The 26,258-nt window shown below is 41.9% G+C and overlaps 3 protein-coding genes and 1 long non-coding RNA gene across 12 annotated transcripts in view; 2 read left to right on the forward strand and 2 right to left on the reverse strand.

The window, feature by feature from the left end:
* SPIRE1 (spire type actin nucleation factor 1) overlaps positions 1-1,609 on the reverse strand; it is a 90,325-nt gene extending 88,716 nt beyond the window's left edge. For 2 of the 5 annotated variants that reach the window (XM_053396579.1, XM_053396580.1), the window contains exon 1: positions 1,113-1,608. In XM_053396579.1, coding sequence (XP_053252554.1) covers positions 1,113-1,443 — 331 coding nt within the window. In that variant the 5' untranslated portion in view covers positions 1,444-1,608. Of the gene's footprint in view, positions 1-1,112 lie in introns of all 5 variants that reach the window. The other 3 variants (XM_053396578.1, XM_053396581.1, XM_053396582.1) reach the window with 3 other exon arrangements.
* A 1,181-nt stretch (positions 1,610-2,790) lies between these two features.
* On the reverse strand, positions 2,791-18,214 carry CEP76 (centrosomal protein 76). Of its 4 annotated transcripts, none has more exons than XM_053396584.1 (13): positions 18,123-18,214; positions 17,542-17,617; positions 16,844-16,999; positions 16,247-16,328; positions 15,001-15,225; positions 13,971-14,156; positions 12,701-12,798; positions 10,293-10,421; positions 9,420-9,611; positions 7,555-7,721; positions 6,165-6,498; positions 4,723-4,940; positions 2,791-3,470 (listed from the first exon to the last, which is right to left on the reverse strand). In XM_053396584.1, exons 2-13 carry the CDS (start codon positions 17,602-17,604, stop codon positions 3,332-3,334), a joined length of 1,989 nt encoding a protein of 662 aa, XP_053252559.1. In that variant the 5' UTR covers positions 17,605-17,617; positions 18,123-18,214; the 3' UTR covers positions 2,791-3,331. The 4 variants fall into 4 exon arrangements, with proteins under 4 accessions (XP_053252559.1, XP_053252558.1, XP_053252560.1 ...); XM_053396583.1 differs by having other exon boundaries at positions 17,542-17,626; positions 18,123-18,200; XM_053396585.1 differs by lacking the exon at positions 18,123-18,214 and having other exon boundaries at positions 13,971-14,078; positions 17,542-17,811.
* LOC128417638 (uncharacterized) lies at positions 6,325-9,146 on the forward strand. Its single transcript, XR_008331511.1, has 2 exons — positions 6,325-6,428; positions 8,943-9,146. It is a non-coding gene; the product is annotated as an uncharacterized LOC128417638 (long non-coding RNA).
* On the forward strand, positions 18,120-25,016 carry PSMG2 (proteasome assembly chaperone 2). Of its 2 annotated transcripts, none has more exons than XM_053396587.1 (7): positions 18,120-18,211; positions 19,122-19,293; positions 20,536-20,594; positions 21,305-21,423; positions 22,599-22,769; positions 23,948-24,098; positions 24,670-25,016. In XM_053396587.1, the coding sequence occupies exons 1-7, from the start codon at positions 18,152-18,154 to the stop codon at positions 24,763-24,765; spliced, it is 828 nt and encodes a 275-aa protein (XP_053252562.1). In that variant the 5' UTR covers positions 18,120-18,151; the 3' UTR covers positions 24,766-25,016. The 2 variants fall into 2 exon arrangements, with proteins under 2 accessions (XP_053252562.1, XP_053252563.1); XM_053396588.1 differs by lacking the exon at positions 18,120-18,211 and adding an exon at positions 18,525-18,562.
* Positions 25,017-26,258: the final 1,242 nt, after the last annotated feature.

The following is a 26,258-nucleotide window of genomic DNA, read 5'->3' on the forward strand; positions in this document are numbered from 1 at the left end:
TGTGTATAGAACACACTGATATCACTGGGATTTACTCCCAAATAAATTAGCATAAGATTGCAGCCTTGTTTTGAAATTAAAAAGGAACACAAAACAAAGGCACAAAGCCAACAGACATTAAACCTCCTGGTAGCAACATAAAGCAGGTTCTGACAGCTGCTTTCTTTGTTTTGCTTTGCAGTGCCCTCCCCCAATCCCTCATGCTGACCTACATGAGTAGCTTTGCATCATTTTATTTTCCACAGGCTTTCTCCAAGCAGGAGCAAAGGAAAAAAGGTGCTGGAGGAGCTCTAGTAAATAAACAGGCACACAGCCTCGGTATTTCAGAAACCGTGTATCAGTATTTAATATAGTCACCCATGCTGCAGTGCCAAAACAAGGGCAATGAAACAGGAAGGGTGTTTTTGTTAGGTGCTCTATCCAAAAATGAAACGTCTCATGCCCAAACCAAGACATCCTTTCAGGTACAATTAAGCTACCCTGCAGTCTCCCAACTGCTTGCCTATACACCAGCCATAATGCAGCATTTAAAAGACAGAAAACATTACTGATCATATAAGAACTCTAGATTTCAGCACAACAGAGAGAAGAAAAACATTCGCAGCGAAGCGGGAGGGGTGGGGGGGAGGGAAGGGATTATCAGAAAATGGTAACTAGCAAGCTCTTCATACAAACGCCGTCGTTTCTGGGGAAGATGGGGCAGTTGTATAAACAAGACGAAACAGAGGCGTTTTTGTTGCTGTGGGTGCGGGAGGAGCGCGCGCGAGAATGTCGCCGACCTGAGGCAGCTAAGAGGAGGAGGAGGAGGCAGCCCTGAAATCCATGGACAAGAAGCAGTGCTAAGTGATGGAGAAATGGTGGAGGAAATCCTCGCCGTGCAATTGCATTACTGGGGGATGTATGCAGCCTCCCGGGAACGGGAGACGACGGAAGGGGGGAAAGTGTGTGGGGGGGGAGGCGTTGCTAGGGGGAAAGATTCACCCCCCACAGAAAGAAAACAAGGCTGAAAACAGCGCGCGAAGGGCACCCCCAGTACCCTTCTGGGGCCCAAGGGAGCCTCAAGAGCGCGGAGAGCGCGAGGCTCAGCGGCGGCCCTCGCCCCGGAGCTTTACCTGCTGCCGGCGGGCTCCGAGCACGGTCGCCCAGCGTGACGGCTCCGTCCTTCCAGATGCGGATGTCGGCGGGGCTCTCCACCCTGCGGCTGAGAGACTCCCCGCGGCGGCCTCGGGAGCGGAGGGAGCCGCAGCACTGGTAGCAGACGGCCCACGCCTGCTCCTCGTTGATGGGCTGGTTGTAGAGCCGCAGGATCTCCTCCAGAGACAGCGCGTCCCGCATCGCCAGCGCCGCCGCCAGAGACCGGCCTTCGTCGTCGCCGCCGCCGTCTCTGCGACCGGAGGTGCCCGGCAAGGGCTCGTCGCTTCCCGCGGCCCCGCCGTGAGCCATTCCCTCTGCGGGGAGCCGAATGATAATAACGACGGAAAGGTGATGACCGGCCGCGCTCGTTGCCCTCTTCGTCCTCTGCCTTCGCCGCCTCGCTTCGCTTCACCTCAGCTGCTGCTGCTGCTGCTGCCGCCGCGGCTGCCCGTTGCCCGCCGCCTTCATGTTCTTCTCCCCGCACCCCTCCCCCCGCTTCCCTCAATAAATAAGAAAGCGCGTGAGCCGCCCCAGTCACCGGCGAGGAAGGCAGGCAGGCAGCAGCAGCGCCGCCACCGCCACCACAGAGCGAGTCAGTCCGTGGCTGGAGGGGGAGGAGAGTATGGAGGGCGGGAGTCACCTCATAGCAACGCAATGGCGTCCCTCCTCCTCGCCTCGGGCTCTGCTGGGTTACACTGCCGCCTGCCTGCGGGAAACAAGGACAGCAAGAAGCGGGGGGAATGGACTAGGGGGAGAAGTGTACATACCGGTATATCATGTGTCCGGGTTGGGAGGAATAGAGCCAGCCACGAGGGCCCGGCCTCCCCCAGGGAAGAAAATTAATTAGGCGCCAAAGCCTTCCGCATGGGGATTTGCCAAGCGTCAGGATATGACTAACTTGGCCGCAGTGCTTCAGTACTAAATTAATAAGGAGCCTGCCATTCCTCCCCCCAGCTAAACCCGTTAATTCCGGAGTGGTATTTCAGAATTAATTCGGGAGAAACGGACCCTTTGCTCAGAGGTCCAGGACAAGTTTTGTATGCAAGATGGTCACCTTCAGCCTTGTGACAAAGACCCAAGCAGGGTAGATGGATCCACATTGGCTCAAAGCATGGCCTTTACCATTCTTTCTGTTCTAGGAGTGGGTCCAGAGAGGGGAGACTTAGACTGGATCCTAAGCCTCAATGTGGTCACATGGCAGCTCAGCATACAGCACTATTTTAAAGGCTTGTTTTCCCTTTGCCAGGCTTAGGTACAGAATTGGGTTTAGATCTTGTATAACTTGACATCAGAGTTGGATTTAGATCTTGTATAACTTGACATCAGCTTGCTTTATGCCAAATTCTTGTTCACAGGACTCCTCCCTTAGCGACACTTTCTTAAATTATGATCACACACACACAATCAACACTCTTTTTCCATTATGTTATGGTGTGTTCCAAGTGAAAGCAAAATGCATTGGTCTTTCAGTTTTATAATTTCACTGCAATTTAACAGGATACACGGACACACACACACACACACACACACACACACACACAGAGGTGAACTACAGAATATTTGGACACCAACTGACAATTAGTGCAGTCTTCCCTTTTGTTAAGAAATATAACTTTTATTACATAAAAATGTACATTTCATTTATAATACTTTAATTACACTTTATACAAAGATTTTCTGTCATGATACTCTGAACACAATCACACAGCCAAAACTCATAACATTATATTGTGGCAGAAGCCTTTACTAAAGGCATACCATTAAATACAATAATATTCAATCTTGTCTCTTTAAGGCTGTGATCCTAAGCACACTTAGATAAATGCTGCACTGAAATCAGTGGGATGTATCCAACACTGAGTAGAGTTCCAATTGCACAATGGGACTTTTCCTTCTTCACCTCCTTCCATACACACCCTCAAAATCTGCTCTGGAGGGTCCTCCAACCCACTGGAGCAGACTTTAACAGTGCACAGGGGGTGCCGGGTGGAAGAGATGATGGGCAAGTTCAGTTGTGCAAGTGTAAGTTTGAGCAACTGGAATAGCAGTGCTGAGTACAAACCAATGGGATTTACTTCCAAGTAAATGTGTTCAGGATCAGAATGCAAGCCTGACATCATTAATAGTGAGAAGCATTTGACCTCAATGGGACTTTGACATAACTGTGGGGGATTTCAGTTCAAAGTGCAAGTGTTTCTTAGAGGACGGAACGGTATTTGCAAGCAAACATGATCCATACGGCACATGCAGATTCAGGATATGTGAAAACTCTGACACGAACTGCATGTCGCACTTGGTCCCCTCTACAGCACAGTATTTCGTCACAAAAAGGAGACCTATTTCGGGAAATGGAAACACAAAAACCAGTCACAACTGTTGAATTTCATACATTTTTTTAAATTGTAAGGATAGTGATCATTACAGAAGTGGTTAACTGCAGCCATTGTCTTAATCTGCAAATCTGCATACCTGAAGTTTGACATAGCAATTAACCATCCAATTGTACAAAGCCTTTGCTATGAATTTAGCCATACCAAGCATAGCTTACTCCACGAGTTATTTCTATGGCCTGAATGATATCATGCTGACTGATACATTTTGTCACAAATGTTGACTAACAGATGACCCATCTTCATCCAGAACACTTAACAGGTGTCCACTGACCAGAAATGAATATAAAACTAAAATATGAGTGAGCAGGACTACACAACCAATATTTGTTCATCTCTAGCTACATGTATAGGACGTGGGTGGCGCTGTGGTCTAAACCACAGAGCCTAGGGCTTGCCGATCAGAAGATCGGCAGTTCAAATCCCCACGATGGGGTGAGCTCCCGTTGTTCAGTCCCTGCTCCTGCCAACCTAGCAGTCCGAAAGCACATCAAAGTGCAAGTAGATAAATAGGTACCGCTCCGACAGGAAGATAAATGGTGTTTCCGTGTGCTGCTCTGGTTTGCCAGAATTGGCTTACTCATCCTGGCCACATGACCTGGAAGCTGTCTGCAGACAAATGCCGGGTCCCTCGGCCAGTAAAGCGAGATGAGCGCCGCAACCCCTGAGTCGTCCACAATGACTTAACAGTCAGGGGTCCCTTTACCTTTACCTAGCTACATGTATAAAATAACCAGCTGTATACTTCAAGGTCCATATGAGAATTATTAAAAATTTAGCCTCAATTTTTCATGCAAGATATTATTAAATTATATCTCCTTTGTTTCCGTTTTCTCAACTTACATGAATATATATTATTCCCTTATGCTATGTCATATTATTTTTCTTTCGTAGGTCAGTAATTTTAACTTTTTTTCTGTTTTATTGTAACTAATATTGAATCTTCTATGTTCAGCCTTATATGATTAGCTATAAATACTTGTATCTGATATTATATTCTGATTATGTTATGCAACACTCTTGTTGTGATGGTCCTCACTAGTACTGTCACCTCTCTCTATGCTACCCATGGCAGCCCTTTAGTGCTTGCACCCACAACATTTTTATCAAGATACCAGTATTGGCACCTTATTTTTTAACAAAAAAAGCACTGATTGTATGCAACACTACAACGTAAAAAGAGCAGAAGGAAGTTTACCGAAGGCACGCAGCAAATGCTCTCCTTGCATTTCTGTGTACAAAATGAATGGGAAATCCTTTGAATGTGTGTCCATCGGGTACTGCTCTCCTGATGGCATCTTGAAATTCTTCATTACCTGAAGAAACACCTGTGGTGCGTTCAAGTTCATAGGCTGCCAAGGCTGGTGACAAGAGGTAGGAAAGCTGGTCGTCCCAAACTGTTGAAAGACCAAGGTCCTGTATGTTGAATCAAATAAAGAAGGGAATTAGGACTAGTAGGTACATAACAATGCTTAGTTCACCTACTTAATAGAGTAAAATAGGAGTGGGGGATCCGTTTTTAGCTCAGTGGTCCAGAATGTTTTCTCTCCCACCACTTTCAGACCAAATTTTATGGGGGGAGATGTTATTGTGATGTCAGCTGATATTTTTTTGTCCACAAGTCTTCAGAAGTCCCTTTCAAAATGCTATACTGTATTGTGCAGCACTTTAAACGGGGCTTTGCAGGCACTGCACTTTTGGCTGAGCCAGGATTTTACCTGTCCCATACCTGGCATATAATGGGAGGCCTAATGAGGCCTGCGGGCCAGAGGTCGCCCACCTCCGGTTAAAAGGTCCAAGAATATATTTAGTTAGCAATAATAAGAATTGACCACAATTATTTCAAAATTCTATTTTTGGTCAGAGTGTAATTACTACATGGCGAGTCTTTAAAAAGAGGCCCGTGGAACATGTGTACTCTGTATCCACGGGGCCTCTTTTAAAGGACTCACCCTGTGCATAGGTAAAGGTAAAGGACCCCTGATAGTTAAGTCCAGTTGCGAATAACTCTGGGGTTGTGGCGCTCATCTCGCTTTACTGGCCAAGGGAGCCGGCATACAGCTTCCAGGTCATGTAGCCAGCATGACTAAGCCGCTTCTGCCGAACCAGAGCAGCGCAAAGGGTGGGCAGGAGCTGGGACTGAACAATGGGAGCTCACTCAGATGCGGGGATTTGAATTTGCATGCAAAAGGTCCTAGCTGAAATGCCAAGTGTCTCCAGATAGGGCTGAGAAAAATTGAAGTCAGTGTTAACAATAGTGAGCTAGATATACCAATGATATGGCTTACTAGAGGGCAGCTTCCTATGTTCCTTTAAAACAAGCTTCAAACATATTTGCTAAGTCTTAAGTATATTTTACATAAAGTAAATTGTTTTAGTGGTAAACCAGACTGAGTAAAAGCAAATTGCTTTCAGTTTATGCACAGATGCATCTACATAAATCCAGAATTTCCACAAGGTGTGGATAGTGCCTACGTACTTGCTTTCTACATATGTTGGGATAAAGCCAACTGTCTATACCATGAGTATCAAATGTAAGAAAGAAACTGTGTTGACTCAAATACATTTTGAAAATAACTTTAACCTACTGAAATGCAGAAGCAGCCAAACACCAATTTGCACACAAATAATGGTATGTACCTTCCTGTGTTCTACCACTAACATTCTCAGTTGCAACTCCAGTTCATTGCTTGTCACTGCAGCATCTACTGACGAAGCACAGAGAGGAGGAAAAGGAGGAAGTGCAGTTGTGGCTCCTGGAGAACATACAGATTTGATTGCTTCACTACTCATTGGTTTCCACTTGGATTCATCATGCAAGTCAAAGGAACAGACTTCTACGGCATCAGTAGGCTGGCAGTTCGCCAAAAACTTGTGATGATTGAAGACACATCCTATTGTTCGGTAAGGATACAGTGGCTTGGGTTGTTCAACAATTGGAGGATCATCAGGTTTTATAGGATTGTGGATATATCTGAAAATTAATAGGTATGATTTAATAAGTTAACCTACAAAGTAAAGTAATTTAAAGCCAGAACTAGGAAGTCCCAAAGTACTTCTCAGTTTGCATAGACATTTGGCTGGTGCACAGAAAATACTGTCTGTTTTTATTGATCAGCTATGTTTAAGAAGTTGGAGCGAGTCTCAGGAATGTGCAACCCCCTTTAAAACATGAAGCCCATTCACCCAGGCCTAATAGTGCATGTCTAAAACCAAAATTTGAATCCATGTTCCACATTTCTTAATGCAACACTTCATCAGAGTAGAGGCTACACACTTTGCCCTCACTCTTGTAGCTGCTCCTCTCAGTCCTTATGTCGCTGTACCTTTCTATTCCAAACCAGGTCTCTTCTATTGTACAACTACACTTAAATGTAATGATTGGGCATTATTAAAAATATTGATTGCAGACAAGAGTTGAAAGAAAATACACAAGTTTTGTATGTATTGTCCACTTCTTATTGTGGCATTTCTCCCTACTGGGCTATCTGTCAAGTCTTCCCCCTGCCTGAAATACTCCCTAGCCATATTCTAGAGAAGGAATAGGTTAAGTGTGGTCAGTCTGGCTATTGTGACATTGCTGCCCATGATTAATGCCATCATTATGTAATTGCTAGGAGAGCTGACTGAGAGAAGCGCTTCAATTAGTTTTTCCAAAGTCACAGCCCAGCTGACTCCAAGTGGTGCCATGTTCTTTTAGTCTTGTAGTGTTATTCATATGTTCCTGAATAGCTACAGATTGAGCACAGAATATTTTCCAGCATGCCCAGTATTTGCCATTTTAGTGGAGGCATGCATTCAGGATGCCAGACATGTTCCTGCAATAAAACAAGCAAATAAAGAAGCCACCAAAACAAAGCAAAAACACATTAAAGCACATTAGCCATAACTGGGAGTTGGTTAATAAAATTTCAGTAGCAAATGACACACATGCAGAATGTTCAGATGCAACACTAAACTGTGGATTGGTATTATGTCTGAAGATTCCTTGAATGTGCCTTCAATTTTACAGCACAATCGACTTACTTACCTATGTCCTGTTAAACTCTCCCAGAAAGTGATTATTCCATCAATCCCGTAAGTCATTACCCAAGTGTGAGGAACTCCTTTGGCCTTTGTTCCTACACAGACAAAAGCTTCTAGTCCAAATCCCAGTAGAAGACTGCACAAAAGGTTAGCATGATCCTCACAATCTCCCTGAAAGGGGGGGGGGATATATTAAAATGTATAACATGAGTTTATACCAAAAAAAAGTAAGGTGTCTTAAATTGACATCTAATGAAAATTTAGCAGATAATGGCAAGAATTCAAAATTTACAGATTAAAAATAAAAGCAAAGAGGAAGAGCGAATTGCTTTGTTTAGGTTAGTGACAAAAATGTTACCATCATGTTAACATAGATGTTATTGAAAGAAAGGGTTGACTCCAATGCTAGTCCTACTCAGATGAGGCCTGATTAAATGAATGAACATTACTTAGGTCCATTAATTTCAATGTATCTACACTGAGTAAAATTTAATTCAATACAACCCACAGTTAGTATATGCAAGATTAAGAGAACAGACAATCATTAACCTAGAATCAAGTATTTCATAGCCTTATACAGAAACTGTACACTAGGACTTACTCCTGGTCTTACTAGCACTACTAGAGAAAGCCATACACCAAATTCTACTTGAGCAACATTCTGGAAAGTATAATTAGCTTCTACAGTTTAACAATACTGTAGCAGCCAGCATGATGGGACAGAGATGCCAAGTTGCCTTCCTAACACAGATGTCACTGCAGCTTATCAGGATGGGGAAGAGCAATGGCAAGGTTAGGGTTACTAGGACACATCAACAGGAGTGACAGATTGGCTCCACCAGTGGATGTGCAGAGCCACAACCTCACCACTACCTTGCCCTGCCCTGCCCTCACCCACGAGGGCAGCTCCACCCCAATCATGCTGGCTGCTACTGGTGATAAGCTTCCTTCTCTGATCATGCCCACAGCCATTTCTCCCTTACATGGCATGGAAAAGCTTTCATAGGAGGATGTGTATTGGGACACCCACAACTGTTGTCAATGAAACTGTGTACTTTCTAGCTGGTCATACTAGAGTGGTGTAGCATCCACTGTAGCCCAGGCATTATATGTGCAACACTTTGTGCATATGTGCATATTTACAGAAGAAATTCAATAAGCAATTAAACATTTCTTAATCTTCCAAATGCTGCTGTAACATATCTACCACATGGATTTTTAAATATTAAGTGGTTTATAAATGCTTTTAAATAAATAAGTTCATACTAAGTTCATCTAGCCAAGTTTATGAAATAAAATATGGAAAATTGTCTGCAACAGAAGTACTGAACAGTATTGCAATGCATGTGCATGTGGGTGTGTTTACTGGCCATTTCACTCTCTCTGCTTCAGGCCTGCTGCTGCAGAACATTAGGAAACGCAGCATGCAAGGTGGGTGCTGAAGCTAAGATGGGACAAAAGTTTGCATGAATACCAAAGTGCAAGATTTCTGGATAGATTCAAAGAATCATAGAACTATAGAGTTGGTAGAAGCCACGACTTAAAACAGATTTATACCATGAATTGATACTACACAATAAAATTTTGAATTACAATGGTACCTCTAGATACGAACGGGATCCGTTCCGGAGCCCCGTTAGCATCTAGAGGTAAACGTAACTAGTGACAGCGCGTCTGCGCACGCGTCACTTTTCGCTGCTTCTGCGCATGACGTCATTTTGAGCGTCTGCACATGCGCAAGTGGCAAAACCCGGAAGTAACACGCTCCGTTACTTCTGGGTTGCCGAGGAGCGCAACTTGAACGCGCTCAACTCGAAGCATATTTAACCCGAGGTATAATTGTATAGTATCTTAAGGAGTGTCAGGTACCTTATTTCTACATAGAAAAGCCAGAAGAGTACACCACTGTTCTTGTTTACTATTTCCTCCACCGATGATAGGGGCTCTTTCATAACCAAGCACACTGACAAATCTTGCCGCTTGCCTGGGTGTGTCTAGAAGTCGGCCTGCTCGAAGAGGCTTGACGTATGAACAGACTGGCCTGTTTATCCCATTTTCATCCTGCACACAGAAATATACAAAAGGCTATCAAATGACGTTTAACTGGAAGAAAATATGGAAACAATTATCTTCCATATCAAAAATGGGATTCTCTACCACCACTGCTCTAGAACTTCCTTTCTTGCCTCCAACGAAAGCAAGAACACTTAGGTTTTTTATGGTGGTTTGGAAGATAGCAGGTTTTACGGTTATAGTTACACAATGTCCTGCTTTACTCCATTTCAAGGTTACTTCTATAAAAGAACTACAAATGTTTCATTCTTATTAGAGTGCAAGGGTGATGAGAAGGCAAAGATTGTCATCTTATTTTCAAAATCCTGCTCCTGCCAAGGTGCATGAGCAGTTCCATCAACAACCTGCACTGAGAGCTAAGCAGGAAGGAACAGAGAGGGGGATGCATTGTCACTTGGAGATAAACTTATTTAATTGCATAGGCCTGTAGTGGAATGAGTGGAAGGGACAACCAGTCTAAGGATCTCCTCCTCTACTGCAGGAAAACAAGTGTCTGGAATCAGTAAAACATAAGGCAGCCAAGACTTGTGGGGTAGAATAGTTTACACTCTGACAAGTTAACTGTTAAATATTCCAGCTCTCAACAATGAATACAATACAGGGTTGTACTGGAAAAACCAGTAAATTTGGACCTGTAGCAAGAATCAAGGAAAAAATAAGTTCACAGACCTGTGCAAAAATTTTCACCAGTCTTGTGTTGTGTGAAGTCCTAATCTGCAGATATTCTCTCCACCACTGCTTAGCATAAACAAGAAACAGGCGTTCTTTTTCTGCTGTTTTCTGGCGTTCTAAAGAAAACTGAAATTCAGAAACGAACACTATGTGATATATGTATACACATACATTTTTAGCCCTATTTCCCAGAACATGTACAAAAGTGCCTTGGATTCTGACTGCTGCTTTGCAGAAGAACATATATAGACTTGTTGTGCCTATTCCAATGCTGTCATTGGCTTTAAATAAAATGTCAATAAAGGAAATAGAAATAGGTTTGGACATTTTTTCTCCTAGCAGAGTATTCCAAAACTTGCTTTGAAGCAATAATATGCAGGAGTCATAGAATCATAGAATTCACCCTGGACATTATTATAAAAAGAATGTACATTGATTTCAAGCGCCTAGGACAAGGAACTATGATTTGTTTTCTATGTACATTGTTGATACACATCAAGAGATGATTTATCAAATTCCACATTACTCAAATGTAGTTTCCACCACATACACAAGGATTAATCTGTTTAATCCAGAATACTATGGACTCCTTCATACAGATGAAGGGATCCTCAAAGAATTACTGGAGAGTGGGGATTCCCAGCTTCCCACACCAGTATCTATATATTAGGTGTGGATTTTTGCAGAGCACACATATCTACAGTGGTGCCCCGCAAGACGAATGCCTCGCAAAACGAAAAACGCGCAAGACGAAAGGGTTTTTCGGTTTTTGCGTCGCTTCGCTAGACGATTTTCCCTATGGGCTTGCTGCGCAAGACGAAACGTCTTGCGAGTTCTTGTGAGTTTGTTTCGTTTGTTTCCTTGTTTTCTTAAAGCCGCTAATAGCCGCTAAGCTGTTAATAGCCGCTAAGCCGTTAATAGCCGCTAAGCCGCTAATAGCCGTGCTTCGCAAGACGAAAAAACCGCAAGACGAAGAGACTCGCGGAACGGATTAATTTCGTCTTGCGAGGCACCACTGTATGCACATAAGTTTACATTTGCAGAGGAAAAGCCTAAGACGTGGATGTTGCAGATGAGGCAAGCCACACAACCTTAGGAGTGGGACCTAATGCAGAACAACCCAATTCTCTAGTAATCACGTGAGGACTTCTTTACCTGCAGGGCTTGTGCACTACAAAGATCAGAAGCAGATAAAAGTAAACTGAAGAAATAATTCTAGAGAACATCAGTAAACCGTGCTACTAAGGAGAAGGGAGAAATTTACTGCCCAGTCTGATCTACATGCATATGTAGAAAAAACAGAAAAGTGGTTGTTGGGGCAAACTACAGTACAGTGGTACCTCGGGTTAAGTACTTAATTTGTTCCGGAGGTCCGTTCTTAATCTGAAAATGTTCTTAACCTGAAGCACCACTTTAGCTAATGGGGCCTCCTGCTGCTGCCATGCTGCCGGAGCACGATTTCTGTTCCCATCCTGAAGCAAAGTTCTTAACCCAAAGTACTATTTCTGGGTTAGCGGAGTCTGTAACCTGAAGCGTATGTAACCAGAGGTACCACTGTAATAAATTCATGCTATCTGGTTTAACTAGTGGATATATATAAAACAGCTGATGGACAGTGCCCTCTTGTGTCAGTCTTGATGGTCAGAACAAAAAAATGGGAGGAAATATGAGCAAAAAAAAAACTCTTTTAAGAATACTGTATGTAAGCTTGCTTTGCTAATTCTCCAAGCCCAAGGCAAACAGATCCATAACCACAGGATTGCCTTTTTATTCCGTGTTCAATATTAGTTGTAATATGACATGCCTGTTGAAAAGGAATGGGCTAAATCTGACAGCATGATTTAGATTACAGGCATAGGCAAACTCGGCCCTCCAGATGTTTTGAGACTACAATTCCCATCATCCCTGACCACTGGTCCTGTTAGCTAGGGTGGATGGGAGTTGTAATCCCAAAACATCTGGAGGGCCGAGTTTGCCTATGCCTGATTTAGAATAATGAAGCCATATGAAAGTTGTCAGATGGCTGGAGACTGTCAACTCTCTTGTTAAAATGCTTAATCTGTAAATGAGTAGGATACTGGAGGGTGGTTTTTTTAGTAATGAGTGTTAGTTTTATTATGATAGCAAAAGTTATTGAATTTTGTAATAGATTAAAATCAAATTCAAGCAAATTTACAGCATAAATTGTGTTTTACTCTTTATTGTACTGCGGAAATAATAAAGATTTAAGTTTGTAACATGACATCAGTCTTGATTAATCAGGAGAGAGACATCTGCAGAACATTTGTTACTGATTGCAATGAAACACATATTCAAAGTTCCTTTGTTTAAAACAACATTAAATCAATCTGAATTGCATTAAAATAATAATGCTTAAAAGAGTGCTTATATAAGTTCAGACTTACCTGAGTAGTAACTATTTCCTGAGAAAGTGTCTTATTTAGCTTTGGATACATTTCAAGTCTGATATTAAGTATTCCAACAGAAACTTTTGATTCTGTACCTTTGGACCAAAATACATGGCTTGGTAAGAAAGCAAATAATTTTTTTAAAAAATTGTTATTGAACAACTCTACAGTGTACATTAAAAAGTCATCAAACAATACTGGCAATTAAAGTGCAATATATTTGTTCTAAAGGAGTAGTGGAGGGAATCAATAGGACTGCAATTCTAAACCCCCTTAGCTGGGAGTAAGCCCCTTTGAATTCAATGGGACTTACTTCTGAGTATACATGGCTAGACTTGCAGCCTAATTTATCAACACTTTAAACAACTTCAAATTAAATTGAACAAAATATATGGTTGAATTTTACCTTGAAATGTCAGATTTCAATTCCTAAATACACATTTTGGTTAAATTTATCAGCTTGACCTTTTTTACAGCTTATAAAGTAACTTTGTTAAAACAACAACTATATTCCTGATTTTTTGTGTGGCATTTCATTATATTTGGTGCAGTTGAGGTTTTTGCATTTCCTGGTATTACTTGCTTTGTTGCTATTAATAATATTTATAAAATTCTAAGTATAACTCGTTTTTATGAAACCAAGGAGCATATACTTGGGATTCAAAGCCACATCACACCCAATTATATATGTAATTACATAAAATAATTTCTATCGAAAGGGCCTTCTTTGCAAACAATTCCAAAATGTGCATATCAGGTTCTGACATCTCTAACATGTATCTTGCTGGAGGGAATAATTTCTTTTTTAACAGGTGGTGTCAGATACTATCTGTACTGCATTTTGCAACGGGTTTTTTCCATTGTTATTAACATGACATTTTAAATATGTTTATATATCCAATTCTATTCATCACTATAAATTATATCACCTACACCCCATTGCCACTTAATCTAGTAGAAGGCTTTTGCTCCATGTTGAGTGAAATGTTATACCAAATGGCTAAGTATCACATTTTCTCACTTTGTTAACAAAAACAAATATACATTTTAATAGATCAGGTATTCAAATAGCAAAAGAAAAAGAAAAAAAGGGTTTATGAGATTTAGGCCCATTAGGTGATATGCAACTAAATCGTACTACACAACACAAGTACTTACGGTAATCTTGTCAATTAAATTAAACTCTTATTGCTACTGTCTCATTTTGAGTAGTCTGTCACTCTCAGACAATATTGTTTTCCACTGCTGAAGTAGTTCTAAAACTTACCTACACCCAGAAGTTCAACAGCAACATTTGTAATCCTGTTCTCTGCACAAAGGACAGACCGCCACTCTAAGAAATAGGATGCTACTAATGTGGTCTCACCAGATGTGTCTGTTTTGATCAAGACAATATGCACTGGATCACAAATTGATAGCATAGTGGTTCCATCTGCCATTTTACTTGCTTCACCTGTCAGCAGCACAGCAAAATGAAGTTAAGAACAAATTTCTGTTAAAAGCATTTCCCATCCACACAGGCAACTCCTGATTTGCGGGGATTGCATTCTGGAGCATTGCATATGACAGCAGAACGCAATTGACCTGTGTAAAAATACACAGAATGAGGGTGGGGAACTTGTGTCTTCCAGATGATGCTGGACTCCAACTCATATAAATCCCAGGTCATTGGTCATGCTGGCTGGGGCTGCTGAGCGTTTGAGTAGATGATCATTTGGAGGGCCAGAGGTTCCCCAATATAGAATAGCATAATGAGTTTTGATTGCTGGTCATTACTTAGAAAGCTATTACCAAGGCACTTGAAGTGAAACAGCAACAGCAACTCACTCAAGCTTGCCAACTTTCTAATTAGAGAAGATAATTGAGTACAAGATCTAATAGAATTTTAAAACAATTTCAAATATATTTAAATTATCAAGATATGAAAGAGAACTAGAAGAAGCCAAGGAATAACAGCAGTGGTGAACATCTAGCCTGACAAGGCAGTTCCTCCAAAAGTATGCCCACTGCCTAGATAACATAATATATGACAGGTATGAGACAGGCAAAGATGTAGCTGCAAAGAGAAGATCAGGATCCTTAAAAGTGAACTCTGTTTCTTTGATCCTTTGTTTCAAAACAAGTGGGAAAAGGAACATAAAGGCAAATGTTTGGAATTGTGGGGCCTCTTAATGAAATTCTGCATGTTAAAAAAAGAATGCAGGCTATATTACTGCTTATGGAACAACTACTCTTGGACTATTTCTGAAGTGCAACCCAAAACATTATTCATTTTCTTAGACTGCAGGCTTCCTTACCTAAGCTTTCCTTATATACTTCAAGTAGAAAACCATCACTGAAATCTGGTTCACAGGCACACGGGACAGGTTTAGAGCGGAAACGTTGGTTTCGGAAATGCAAGCAAAGTGTCAAAGTAGAACAAATTTGACCAGGTAAAGGTTCTGGTTCCTGCAGATGTTCCAGAAAAGCTTTTCCACCCAAAACCTGAAGATAAAGATACCTTCGTGTTGGGTCAATATTTGCTGCAAAGTGTAACAATAAATATAAAAGAGTTGCAAGCAGTTCATAAAAAATGTATTTAACATAAATAGGAAACACTAGAAAGTAGGTTTAAAAAACTAGTTAGCCAAGACGTAGGGTTACAACAACAATCATGGCAAACAACCACAATCCATTCATCCACAGAGTGCCCTAGGTATATCTTGTAATTCCCCTACCAAGAAGGTTATCTAGGGATAGTCCAAAATAATCCTGCCTGGTCACTTATCTAATCTGCTACATTAAACTAGTCTTAGCAGATACTTGGTAACATGTACAGTATATGTACATACCAACCTGGTCATAATTAAGTTGAATACAACCCAGCCTTTATAACTAATATGTCTCCTCGTGAACTGAGCAGGATTCTGCTTGCACAATGTGACTTCACTTTCCTCTCCTTCCCCCTTTCAGCCCACCCATTCCATTATGGGAAACCCTCTGAAGCAGGTATGGGGGGGTGGCAGGAGCTGTTAGGATATTTCCGTTCCACCTTAAAAGGGAGCAGGATGTTTGTATAACAGCCTGCGTAAGTTCCTGTCTCACAGGATGTTTATGTTGTAAGTTCGTTTCGTTTTTGCCTGTCTTGCCTGAGCAGTCGGAGGAGACGGTCATGATTTCTTTGTTCTGACCAATGCCTAATAAACTGTAAATATGCATGTTCTGCTCTCTGCTTGTGCAACTTCCTGCTGTGTGAATTCTGCTGATATAGTGTGCACTAAGCCTGAGGCTTAGTGTCGCTGAATTGCTGATATTGCCTGACTACGGGAGGTCGATGGATCGTCCGGCACCGAGCTTGGGGGCCAAGATGGACTTTATCTCCCTGGCAGTATCCCAACAGGAGCTGCTTGGGGCAGAAGAGGAAGCTGAAGCTCTACTGCATGAGTGGTAGTCCACTTGAACAACATTTGATTCCACCCCAAAAGCCTTACAATACTAGCTTTAAAATATACATTTAAAATACAAAATCAGTACATCAAATACTCAAGGTAATATAGAACATACTTTTCTTCAGCATGGCTGCCTGTCGGTCAACAAAATGAGTAGTGGGTTTTGGAGTTGAAGTAATTTCTTTGTCATTTATATCCTAGAATTACATAAAGATATCATTAAGGACACCTTCAAGTCAGTCTCCTACAATCCTTCCAACATAATTAAAAACCCCAGAAATACATCATGCTCTACCAAAATATTCATCCAGGGGACACTTCACATGACACAAATCCAAAGATATTAGGAGACACATCACAGGGAGCTACATACAGTTAGGAGCTCTGGGTAAGGCTCACTTGCATCAAAATACAGGTTTGTAAGTATCACTTGTTTTTAAGCTAGAACAATGCAGGAGTTCATTAAAAACAATGAAGTGACTCATAGGGTTTCTGTAGTTTACAGGCTCTCAATGCATCCAGTACTTCCAAGCCATGCAATGAAAAATATATTAAACTTACTCATAAAGGACTGCAATCACACAACCTCCTTTTTAATTCTGCATCACACTGAAATCATTCAAAAGTGATTTTGTATAAATATGGCTGTATTTAACTATGCCATGCACTTCTTGTATCACACCAGGAGAGTTTTTCTTCAAATTATACTCACTGTTACAAAATTTAGTTCTTTCATAACATCATCAATGATTCCTCGCCGTGTGAGGGCTTTCATTAGATCTTCTTGGGATAGCTGCTGATGTTGAGGTGGCAGTTCTTCATGTATGGTCTCAGCAAGCACTTCTCGAATCCTGCTGTGAACATCCATCTAAACAGAAACATTTCTGTTAACATGTGATACAGGCTCTGAATGAAATTCAGTACAACCTTTATATAATTTAAAAAGGTAATTCCAAAAAAGAGAACAGTTTTTAATGCTCTCATAGCACTCAGATGGATGTTCTCTTAGTTATATGTGCACATTTTGGACATGTTCTGGCTTTGTTCCAGTCATCAGAAAGCAACCTAGGAAACCTGTTTGCCATTCTTTGCATCATTAATAGACTTCTTAGAAATCAAGCCAGTTCTTTCGTATGCTTACTGAATAAATGAAGGTCCTTTCATCATATAAAAAAACAAAGAGTTATCACAACTGCTTTTTAAGGTTGCAGCCCCAATCTCAATCATCAGGTTGCAATATCAACACTTACCTGGAAGGAAGCCCTATTAAAATCAGTGGGATATAGACAGCTATACAGGCTTCCTCTGCTACAAGCCTCAGATAACATATGGGAAAACCGCTTTGGAGGATATTTAAAGATAGGTTCCTCCTTCTTTCCCAGCAGTGCTTTCATCGCGGAGAGCCCTTACCTTAGTTAACTGCTGGTGAATAATCTGTTTGAGCTCCGAGGCTTTCTCCGGAGGCAGAGCCATGGCTGGGCAGCTGCTACAATTTCTTGGGGAGGGAAACAAAAACGAGCTGGGCGTTAACTTTAAGGGGATCTTCCGAAAAGGAAAGAGCGGCTTTGACACCAGGGAGACGCGAACCCTCCCGCGCACTCACCCGCCTGTGTCCAGACCAGCTTTTGCAGAGCTCCCATTGGCTCAGTCTTCAGCCAACCAGAAACGGAAGCCTCACCCGCAGCCGGGAACGGGGCCTTCTAGCTCAACCGCCTTTCGAAACAGCCCGCCTCAGAGGCTGCCTTCGGCAATCGCCTGCTGGCTAAACGGAGCCTTTACTCCCGGGCTCCCATCTAAACCCCACCACTGCAAACACAGCTCGTGCTTTTCTCGAAGTTGCTATCCCGGCGCAGTAGCTGGCTTTGGATAAGGCCGCGGCGTGGGAAGGGGAGATTGTGACAGGCACTTGGTTAAACAGCACGCCGTGCCGCTGAGAGATAAAGGCCCCCTCAAGGAGGAAAGAAATCACGCCCCCCAACCACCCAGCCTACGCGTTTGCTTCTATCTTCCCGTTGACAAGATGTTCGTTTCCTGCGATGGCTCGGCGTGCCCGGACTTCAAAGGCTTCATGCTCCTTATGGTAACGGAGATCGCTTCTCTGGGGTTGCGCGCGCGCGCTGCTGTTGTTGCCCGGGCAGCCGGGCGGCTGTCAGTCAGTCGAGAAGCGGGGAGTCAGGGGGAGAGGTTCCGCCTCCTCCTCCTTCGCAACCTCGGTGGGCTGGAGGGAGAGTGGGCATTAAAAAGAGGTGCGGAGGGGGGGGGGAGATTGGGGCACCCGCCAGACAAGAATCGCGGGGCCACTTGCCCTTTGATAGAGGTTGCACTAAATGTAAAAGGGACGGGGAGGCCACAGGAGGAGCAGAGTGGATCTCCTGAAGGAGGAGCTAAAAAAAAAAAAGCCTCTCACGTGAAGCATGTTAGCCTGAGAATGGTAATCCCTACAACTGCAAAACCGACTCTACAAAACTAAATTCCTGTTATTGTTAAACTAATAAATTTTCTAAGCACTGTACAGTGGTACCTTGGGTTACATACGCTTCAGGTTACAGACTCCGCTAACCCAGAAATACTACCTCAGGTTAAGAACTTTGCTTCAGGATGAGAACAGAAATCGTGCTCCAGCGGCGCGGCGGCAGCAGGAGGCCCTATTAGCTAAAGTGGTGCTTCGGGTTAAGAACAGTTTCAGGTTAAGAACAGACCTCCGAAACAAATTAAGTACTTAACCATAGGTACCACTGTACAGAGATTCTCTGTGTCTGTCCTTTTGCTGCATTTCATGTCCCTCCGACCTCACTTTTCACAACGCCCTTCTCCCAAATCCTAGGATGATGCTTTGTGCATCTGATCAACTAACTGTCAATGTGGGCATCTTGATAGTTAAAGCTGATCACTCTAAAACAAAACAAAACTAGAAAAAGTAAGCTGTTATGGATTATGTAGCTCATATGTGTCCATCATTTCATTTCATCTGCATTTTTTTCCCATTTCAGCCTGCTGTATCAGTGGGAAATGTTGGCCAGCTAGCTGTAGATTTAGTCATTTCCACAGTTGGCATGTCCAAAGTTGGTTACTTTTACACTGATTGTCTTGTGCCGATGGTTGGAAATAATCCATATGCAACGACAGAAGAGAATGCAACAGAACTTTGTACAAATGCTGAAGGTATGTGCTGTAAACACAAATCTTGTCAAGACACCCTAGAAAGCAACCACACTTCTTCAGTCCTTAGGGTCAGTACAGGCATTTGAAAATCTGTGCAGAGCAACCACAGGGAGAGAGGGAGAGAGCTTCTGACTTGGAGTTTGCTTGCTTTATTTATTTACTTATACATACTTTTCATAGAAAATATCTCAAGGTGGTATTCAAACTAAAAACAGTAAATAGTAATATATCAGTAAGAGCTGATTGCTAAATAATCTCAGGTTTGAAAGGCCTGTTTGAATAATACCATTTTTAGAAAGCACCTAAAATGAGCAGGGATGGCTCCTGCCTAACCTTTGTTGGCAAGGAATTCCACAGGGTAAGGCCTGCCACACTAAAGGCTTGGTTCCTGGGAAAGGCCAGATGAACCTCAGGTGCATGTAGACCATCAAATGTGCCCCATCAGAAGACGTCATAGCTTGTAGTTGCTGCCTTCTAGCAGCAAGTCATATGAGATGAGCACTGAAGTTTTTGTTCATAATACACTTTCAAATTGCCACCAGGAAGCAGCACACGCAACTAGGGATGTACTTAGGTAGCTGCATCATGAGACTGCTCAAACTATTCCATGTGAAGACAGTTTCAAACATCTTACTTTGCTTTTAGAGTGTGAGCACTGAAGTTTTCGCATGTGGGAAGCTTGTTGTAGTTATCACTCTAGCATCTAAATTGATAGTCAGCCCAGCTGACAAGTAGGTTATGTATAAATAACTGTTAATTGTTCTTATGTTTATGTGTTTTCAGTTTCTTGCAAACGTACTTAATCAAGACAGTTACTTGTTTGCTGGGACATATGTGTGTGTGTCCCCCCCAAAAAAATAATCTTCTAAAGAATTGCTACAAGATCCCTGATATGAATGATTCTAAAGGTTCAATATCATAAATGAAATTGGGACGGGTTCAGAAATTTTGATAGCTATGTGAAAGCATATAAAGTAATATTGCCTTCTGTTCTAATGGGTATTGCTTGTAAGTTCTGAAACAGGTTCATTTCATTGGGACTTACTTAACTAAATTGTTCCCTTTGCGGAAGCCAGCAAAAAAAATTCTGCTACCACAAAGGGACATTTACCCCTCTCCTCCTCCAGATCTGTTCCAGAGGGTTGAGAGAACCCTCAAACCAGCACAGGGCAGGAGGAGAGGGGAACTAAATGTAATTTAATGTGGGTCTTGACAGATTGTTTATGCTACTTCTTCCTGTAGTGTATGCAGCGCCTTCTAAACAGTTGGCTGTTCTACAAATCAGATCACTGTTCATAAAGGTATGTGTGTCTATTTCAAGTAGTCATGTTATTAGACTTCAAAAGTGAAAACAAATAATGAAAAATCTTCAAGTCCTGACGGTGAGTAATTAAAATTGTCCTATGAGATGTATAATTAACTGTGGGTTAGATGTGGAGTGAAACTTGGGTAAAGTAATGCAGTTGTCCTGGCTTCTGTCCGCTGGAGTTCACTGACAGAATCCCAAGCCACTCCAGACTCTATGAGGGAATTGGGCATCCAATTGCAGGATGTAGAAATATAATTTTTTCCTGCTTGTGGAAGGCACCTTCTAATTCAAATCCATTTCTAGAAAGGTGCCAAATACATTTAAACAACAGAGGATGAATTAAAAAAAAAATCAGCAAGAATCTGACAGACGTTTAAGATGTAAGTTAACAAATCAGTCAACAATTGCTGAATTCCGTAGGGTAATTATTCACTGGAAATGACAAAATAGGTGGTAAATTGGCATCATTTCAGTATATGGCTTTCCAATAAATCCTTTGCGCTGTTATATATTGTTACGGCTCTAAAATACAACTTTGCCACTCAAGATAGTCTTACTTTTTAAAGGTCACAAGAAAGAAACAGCTAAGAAAACATACCATTTCATAATTAACAATTCAAAAACGTTTGAAGTCCTGAAGACTTAACATGATAATTTGAAACAACTTTCTAACCTCTTCTCCCCCCCCCCCTTGATGTAAAGAATAAATATAGGTCCTTTTGTCAGACACTACTATCCTGGGTGAAAAGTTGCAGTTTTGCCAAAATTGTTCTTCTGTCCAGCAGCCATGCTTACCAGCGTAATGACCAACAGCTTCATGGGTATGTCTGTGCCAACTGTTAGAAATGTTTTTTTTAGGGCGGAATCCATCGTCGTATGAGTGGAGTTCTATTCATGTAGCTGAAATTTACCTTCCCCTGCTTCCTGCAGCACTGCCCCATCCACCCTCAAAATCTGCTCTGAAGGGTTGCGGGTCCACTTGGAGCGGCTTTGGGTGTGAGGGCTGCATGAATGCTTCTGTGAGCAGGTCTGTGTGGTGCCCAGACAGCTTTGAATTCAACCTGATGTTTTAATTTAATTTTGTGCTTTGATCTACAATCACTTTAGCTTCCCAGAGCATCTTTCAGTACCCCGAAAGAAGCCATAAGTGCAGTGTGTCATAAATACATATTCAGTCTTTCTATCAGTAGCTGCATGAACCCCTTAAGATAGGTCGGTCGCAGGCCTGAGTGTTTTTCAGAGATGACAGTTGGTATTCAGTGCACTTATTCCATTAACGCAAGGACTTTTGGCTACTCAAAAGGGCTGCCCCTCCTTCTTTTCCTGCACCCCTGGCTCTCCAGAGCTGATCTGAGGAGGTTGCAGGATATGCATTGGGATGTGGGGGGAATTCTGTTGTGAAAATCCTTGTGCTAATGGAGCAGATGTGTTGGATACTGCCCAATGTTTATTTATTTAGAGATTTTCTGATCTGCTTGACCTAAGAAGCATGTTAGAAAATAATTAAATAACACATAAAACCATAAAAGGTAAAATGCTACAGCAGAGAAACAGAGGCAATGTGAGAATATTTCTATTTGGGATGGTGTTGGATCAAAGGTGTGTTTTAGTGTTATATTTTAATATGTCCTCTTATACTAGGAATCACTAGGTATTTGAGAATAGGACAGGTTATAAATACTGTTTAAACCAGCTCCAGCCTCATCACACTCCAGTTATCCATGCCCAAGAAAAGCTTCCTTTTTCTTATTTTCTGTCTTTGATTTAAAGTTACCTAGAACATTTTTGTCACCCACAAAGTCCTGTTATTTTAGCAGGCTAGAGTAATTTTTTCCTTTTTCGTATGCATATTGCTAACAAGTTAGCATATGCAAAATTGTCTTTCATGACAAAGGTGTAATTCAGCATGCATTACAAATCAAATAAACCTGCTTTTTCAAAGTTCCCAACTGTAATTTGTGGCAGCTTATGCGTATATCTCATGGTTTATTGACAGTACCTCATTGCGATATCTGCTTTCATCTGCTGTTGAGAAAGCAGTTGGAGATCAAATGCAGAGACTGAACAGGAGAGAACTGGAGCAAACAGCCGCTTTCCCTGGAGTAACAGATGAGAAAGTGTTCCACATTCCAGGAGGTGGTATCACAAAACTATTGTTCACTGAAAGGTTGGTGAGGCAGTAAAAAAATAATATTGAAAATTACCATTATAAAGTGCCAGTGAAAGGCACTTTGCACTGGAAGAGGCACAAATGAGTACAGTACCTTATCAAGTATCACCAAAGTTAAAATTAGCACCTCAAATTACTCTGAAGTTGGAGTACAACATGTTATCAACGGAAACTTTAGCAGAAAAAATATGATGAAATTCTAATCAAAGGATAATTTACGAAACTAATGACCATTAAGCTACCATCACAATTTAGAGTGATTTTATCTAATAGCTTTTTCCGACTTTTTTGTGCAGCTAGTGCATAGAGGGCTACTCTGTTTTACAAAGCTATTATTTTTACGTAGAAGAAACTGAACCATTTATGCTGGGCTTTGCCCGCTTGCTTGTGTGAACAAAGGTTTCAGAAGGAAATCTATTGGATTTTCCACCTGAGGTCAACCACAAATACAAAGTCTATCTGCATATGGGACCTTGTAGTAACAGCCATCCAAGACTGTAGTGGGAATCACTTGGAAATGCAGTTCAATAATGGCATTTATGAAGGAAACTGGTGAGAGCTTGGTCAGATAACTAGCTCTAAAATTCTCTGTTCTCAAGAGTGGATACCAAGGGGGAAAGTTGGTGTTTCTATTTAGTTGTGTCTAATTAATCCCTTCTGGATTCTGTCAAGAAGAGCCAATCCCTTAGTTCACACTTATTCAAGGTCAAAGCAGAGCTCTGTTAATGTACCTGTCCTACTGTTCTCCACTCCATTCCTTTTGGTCCTTTTAAGGTCTTAAAATTTCAGGGAGTATCTTGGTGGTTCTCAGACAGTCATTGTGCTGTAGCAAACGGCTTGGAATTCTTGCTTGATTAAGCTTGGTTTTTATGTCACCTCAGCTTGCTTTAAGAAAGAAGAATGCTGGATTAGCTGGATTGTTTTACATGTTTACTTTGTGTTTATGTATGTGTGATTCTATGGCTTATAGGAGGGAGAGGGAACCTGTGGCCCTCCAGATGTTCCAAGACTACAACTCCCAGCAGGCTTGCCAATGGCTAGAGACGGCAGGAGTTGTAGTTCAACATCTGGAGGTCCACATTAATCCATTCCAGGCTTACAACCCAAACATGAGCAAGAGTGCCAGCAGAGAATTTTTCTGTCCAGTTATTTAATTGCTTTTGCTTTTATTCCAGTTGTTCAAAAGGTATTCCAATGATAGTTTTGCTGAAGTTTTGCTCAGAGGGAGACAATATCCCTGATGCCCTGGCTCTTGCTGACTACCTTAATGAATGGCTCCAGCTAACTGCAAACCAAGTAAAAGTATGCCAGCCCACGGTAAACATGGTAGGTTTTTTAGTTTTGGAATTCTAGCTCCTAGAAAGGTGCTTCTAAAGTGAAATTATGAATACTCTTGCAGCATATGAATATTGTTGTACTGTAACCTTTGCCCTTTGGTCTTCAGGGGCAATGGGCTGGATCCAGAGTTGCTGTTTAGTGAACAGAAGGGCTCCTTCTGCAACCTTTGGATCGGCTTTTCACAGGGCTATGGGAGGATGGAGGAATTGACAAAAAATTGCCTCAGAGCCCCTGCCCTGAGGCATATTATAGGGTGCATGCTTCGTTCTCACCTGGCATTTGTCATGGGGGTGCCTTGAAACAATTTGTATGCTTGGGGACACATCATGGCTGCACATCTGGAAGAAAAATTCAGGGAAGTTCCTTCATTCAGACTATTTCCTTAGAATGGTTTGAAATTGTTGACAATAGACTGGGAGCTGCAGGATGCATTAGAACACTTTTACTTAAAAGTCATATAATTGAATGCTAGAGTGTATATAAATACATGTGTTTGAGACAATGTGCTTTTGCTACTTGAGAATAAAACTGTGTTGTGACTTTTGTTTTCTGAAATTAGGAAAGCTGCAGTTCTCCAGCTAAATCTTCCAGATGGAAAATACCAAGTTCCTGGAAATTACTCTATGGCAGTGGACTTCCACCTGCGTTGTTTTAAATTCTCTTCTTCTTTTGTTTATGGACCACTTATTTAAAATTTAAGTTTTACACTTTGGGTTCTAATATGAATAATAGCTGTGCATAACCTTGTGTGAAACTGAATGAGCAGATCTTACTGCCAGAGATATTTTAAAATGCTGAGGCTACCTAAAGAAAATTGTAACATACAACTATACAGAATGAAAATACTTTCCCCATAATAAATTCATTATCTGTAAGCTTTTAGTTTAGCTTAACTTTTGAAACATTCCAGGCCTTTTCTCATTCTTATTCAGATGCTTAATTACTTCTGCCTTAATTCATGCAGAATTACACGGGCAGGTGTGGAGGATTCCCTGGTCCTGAATGGGGTAACTCTGCCCCTGAAGGACCAGGTGCGCAGCCTGGGAGTCATTTTGGACTCACAGCTGTCCATGGAGGCACAGGTCAAATCTGTATCCAGGGCAGCTGTTTACCAGCTCCATCTAGTACGTAGGCTGAGACCCTATCTGCCTGCAGACTGTCTCACCAGAGTGGTACATGCTCTGGTTATCTCCCGCTTGGACTACTGCAATGCGCTCTACGTGGGGCTACCTTTGAAGGTGACCCGGAAACTACAACTAATCCAGAATGCGGCAGCTAGACTGGTGACTGGGAGCGGCCGCCGAGACCATATAACACCGGTCTTGAAAGACCTACATTGGCTCCCAGTACGTTTCTGAGCACAATTCAAAGTGTTGGTGCTGACCTTTAAAGCCCTAAACGGCCTCGGTCCAGTATATCTGAAGGAGCGTCTCCTCCCCCATCGTTCTGCCCGGACACTAAGGTCCAGCTCTGAGGGCCTTCTGGCGGTTCCCTCACTGCGAGAGGCCAAGTTACAGGGAACCAGGCAGAGGGCCTTCTCGGTAGTGGCGCCCGCCCTGTGGAACGCCCTCCCATCAGATGTCAAAGCGATAAACATCTACCTGACATTCAGAAGACATCTGAAGGCAGCCCTGTTCAGGGAAGTTTTTAATATGTGACATTTTAGTGTATCTTTCATCTTTGTTGGAAGCCACCCAGAGTGGCTGGGGAAACCCAGCCAGATGGGCGGGGTACAAATAATAAATTATTATTATTATTATAGTTAGGAAAAATCCAGGTAGTTGATATGCAAACAGAGTATGAAAGCATATTCCATGTGATATGTAACACACCCAAAAAGGATGATGGGCTTGTTGGAAATGGAGGTGGTGAAAGTCATCAAACTTTGTGTGGTCATCTTGTAAAGACTGTCAAGAATTCTGGCACAAAGTACTAGTGCATATTTGAAAAGATCACAATTTACTATATTCAACTTTGATACAAAAATCAATCCTGCTGAATTGAGATTTGAAATATGAATCTTTTGAATGAAAACATGTACACATTCACATACACACAACCCTTAGAGGTACAATGCTGAGCAGTCTAAAACTGTGGAAATGCTCAGATATCTGCAGTGACATAACATGTATGTCTAATATCCAGCAT

Source organism: Podarcis raffonei, chromosome 7 (genome assembly GCF_027172205.1).
Source record: "Podarcis raffonei isolate rPodRaf1 chromosome 7, rPodRaf1.pri, whole genome shotgun sequence".
Classification (NCBI taxonomy): Eukaryota; Metazoa; Chordata; class Lepidosauria; order Squamata; family Lacertidae; genus Podarcis; species Podarcis raffonei.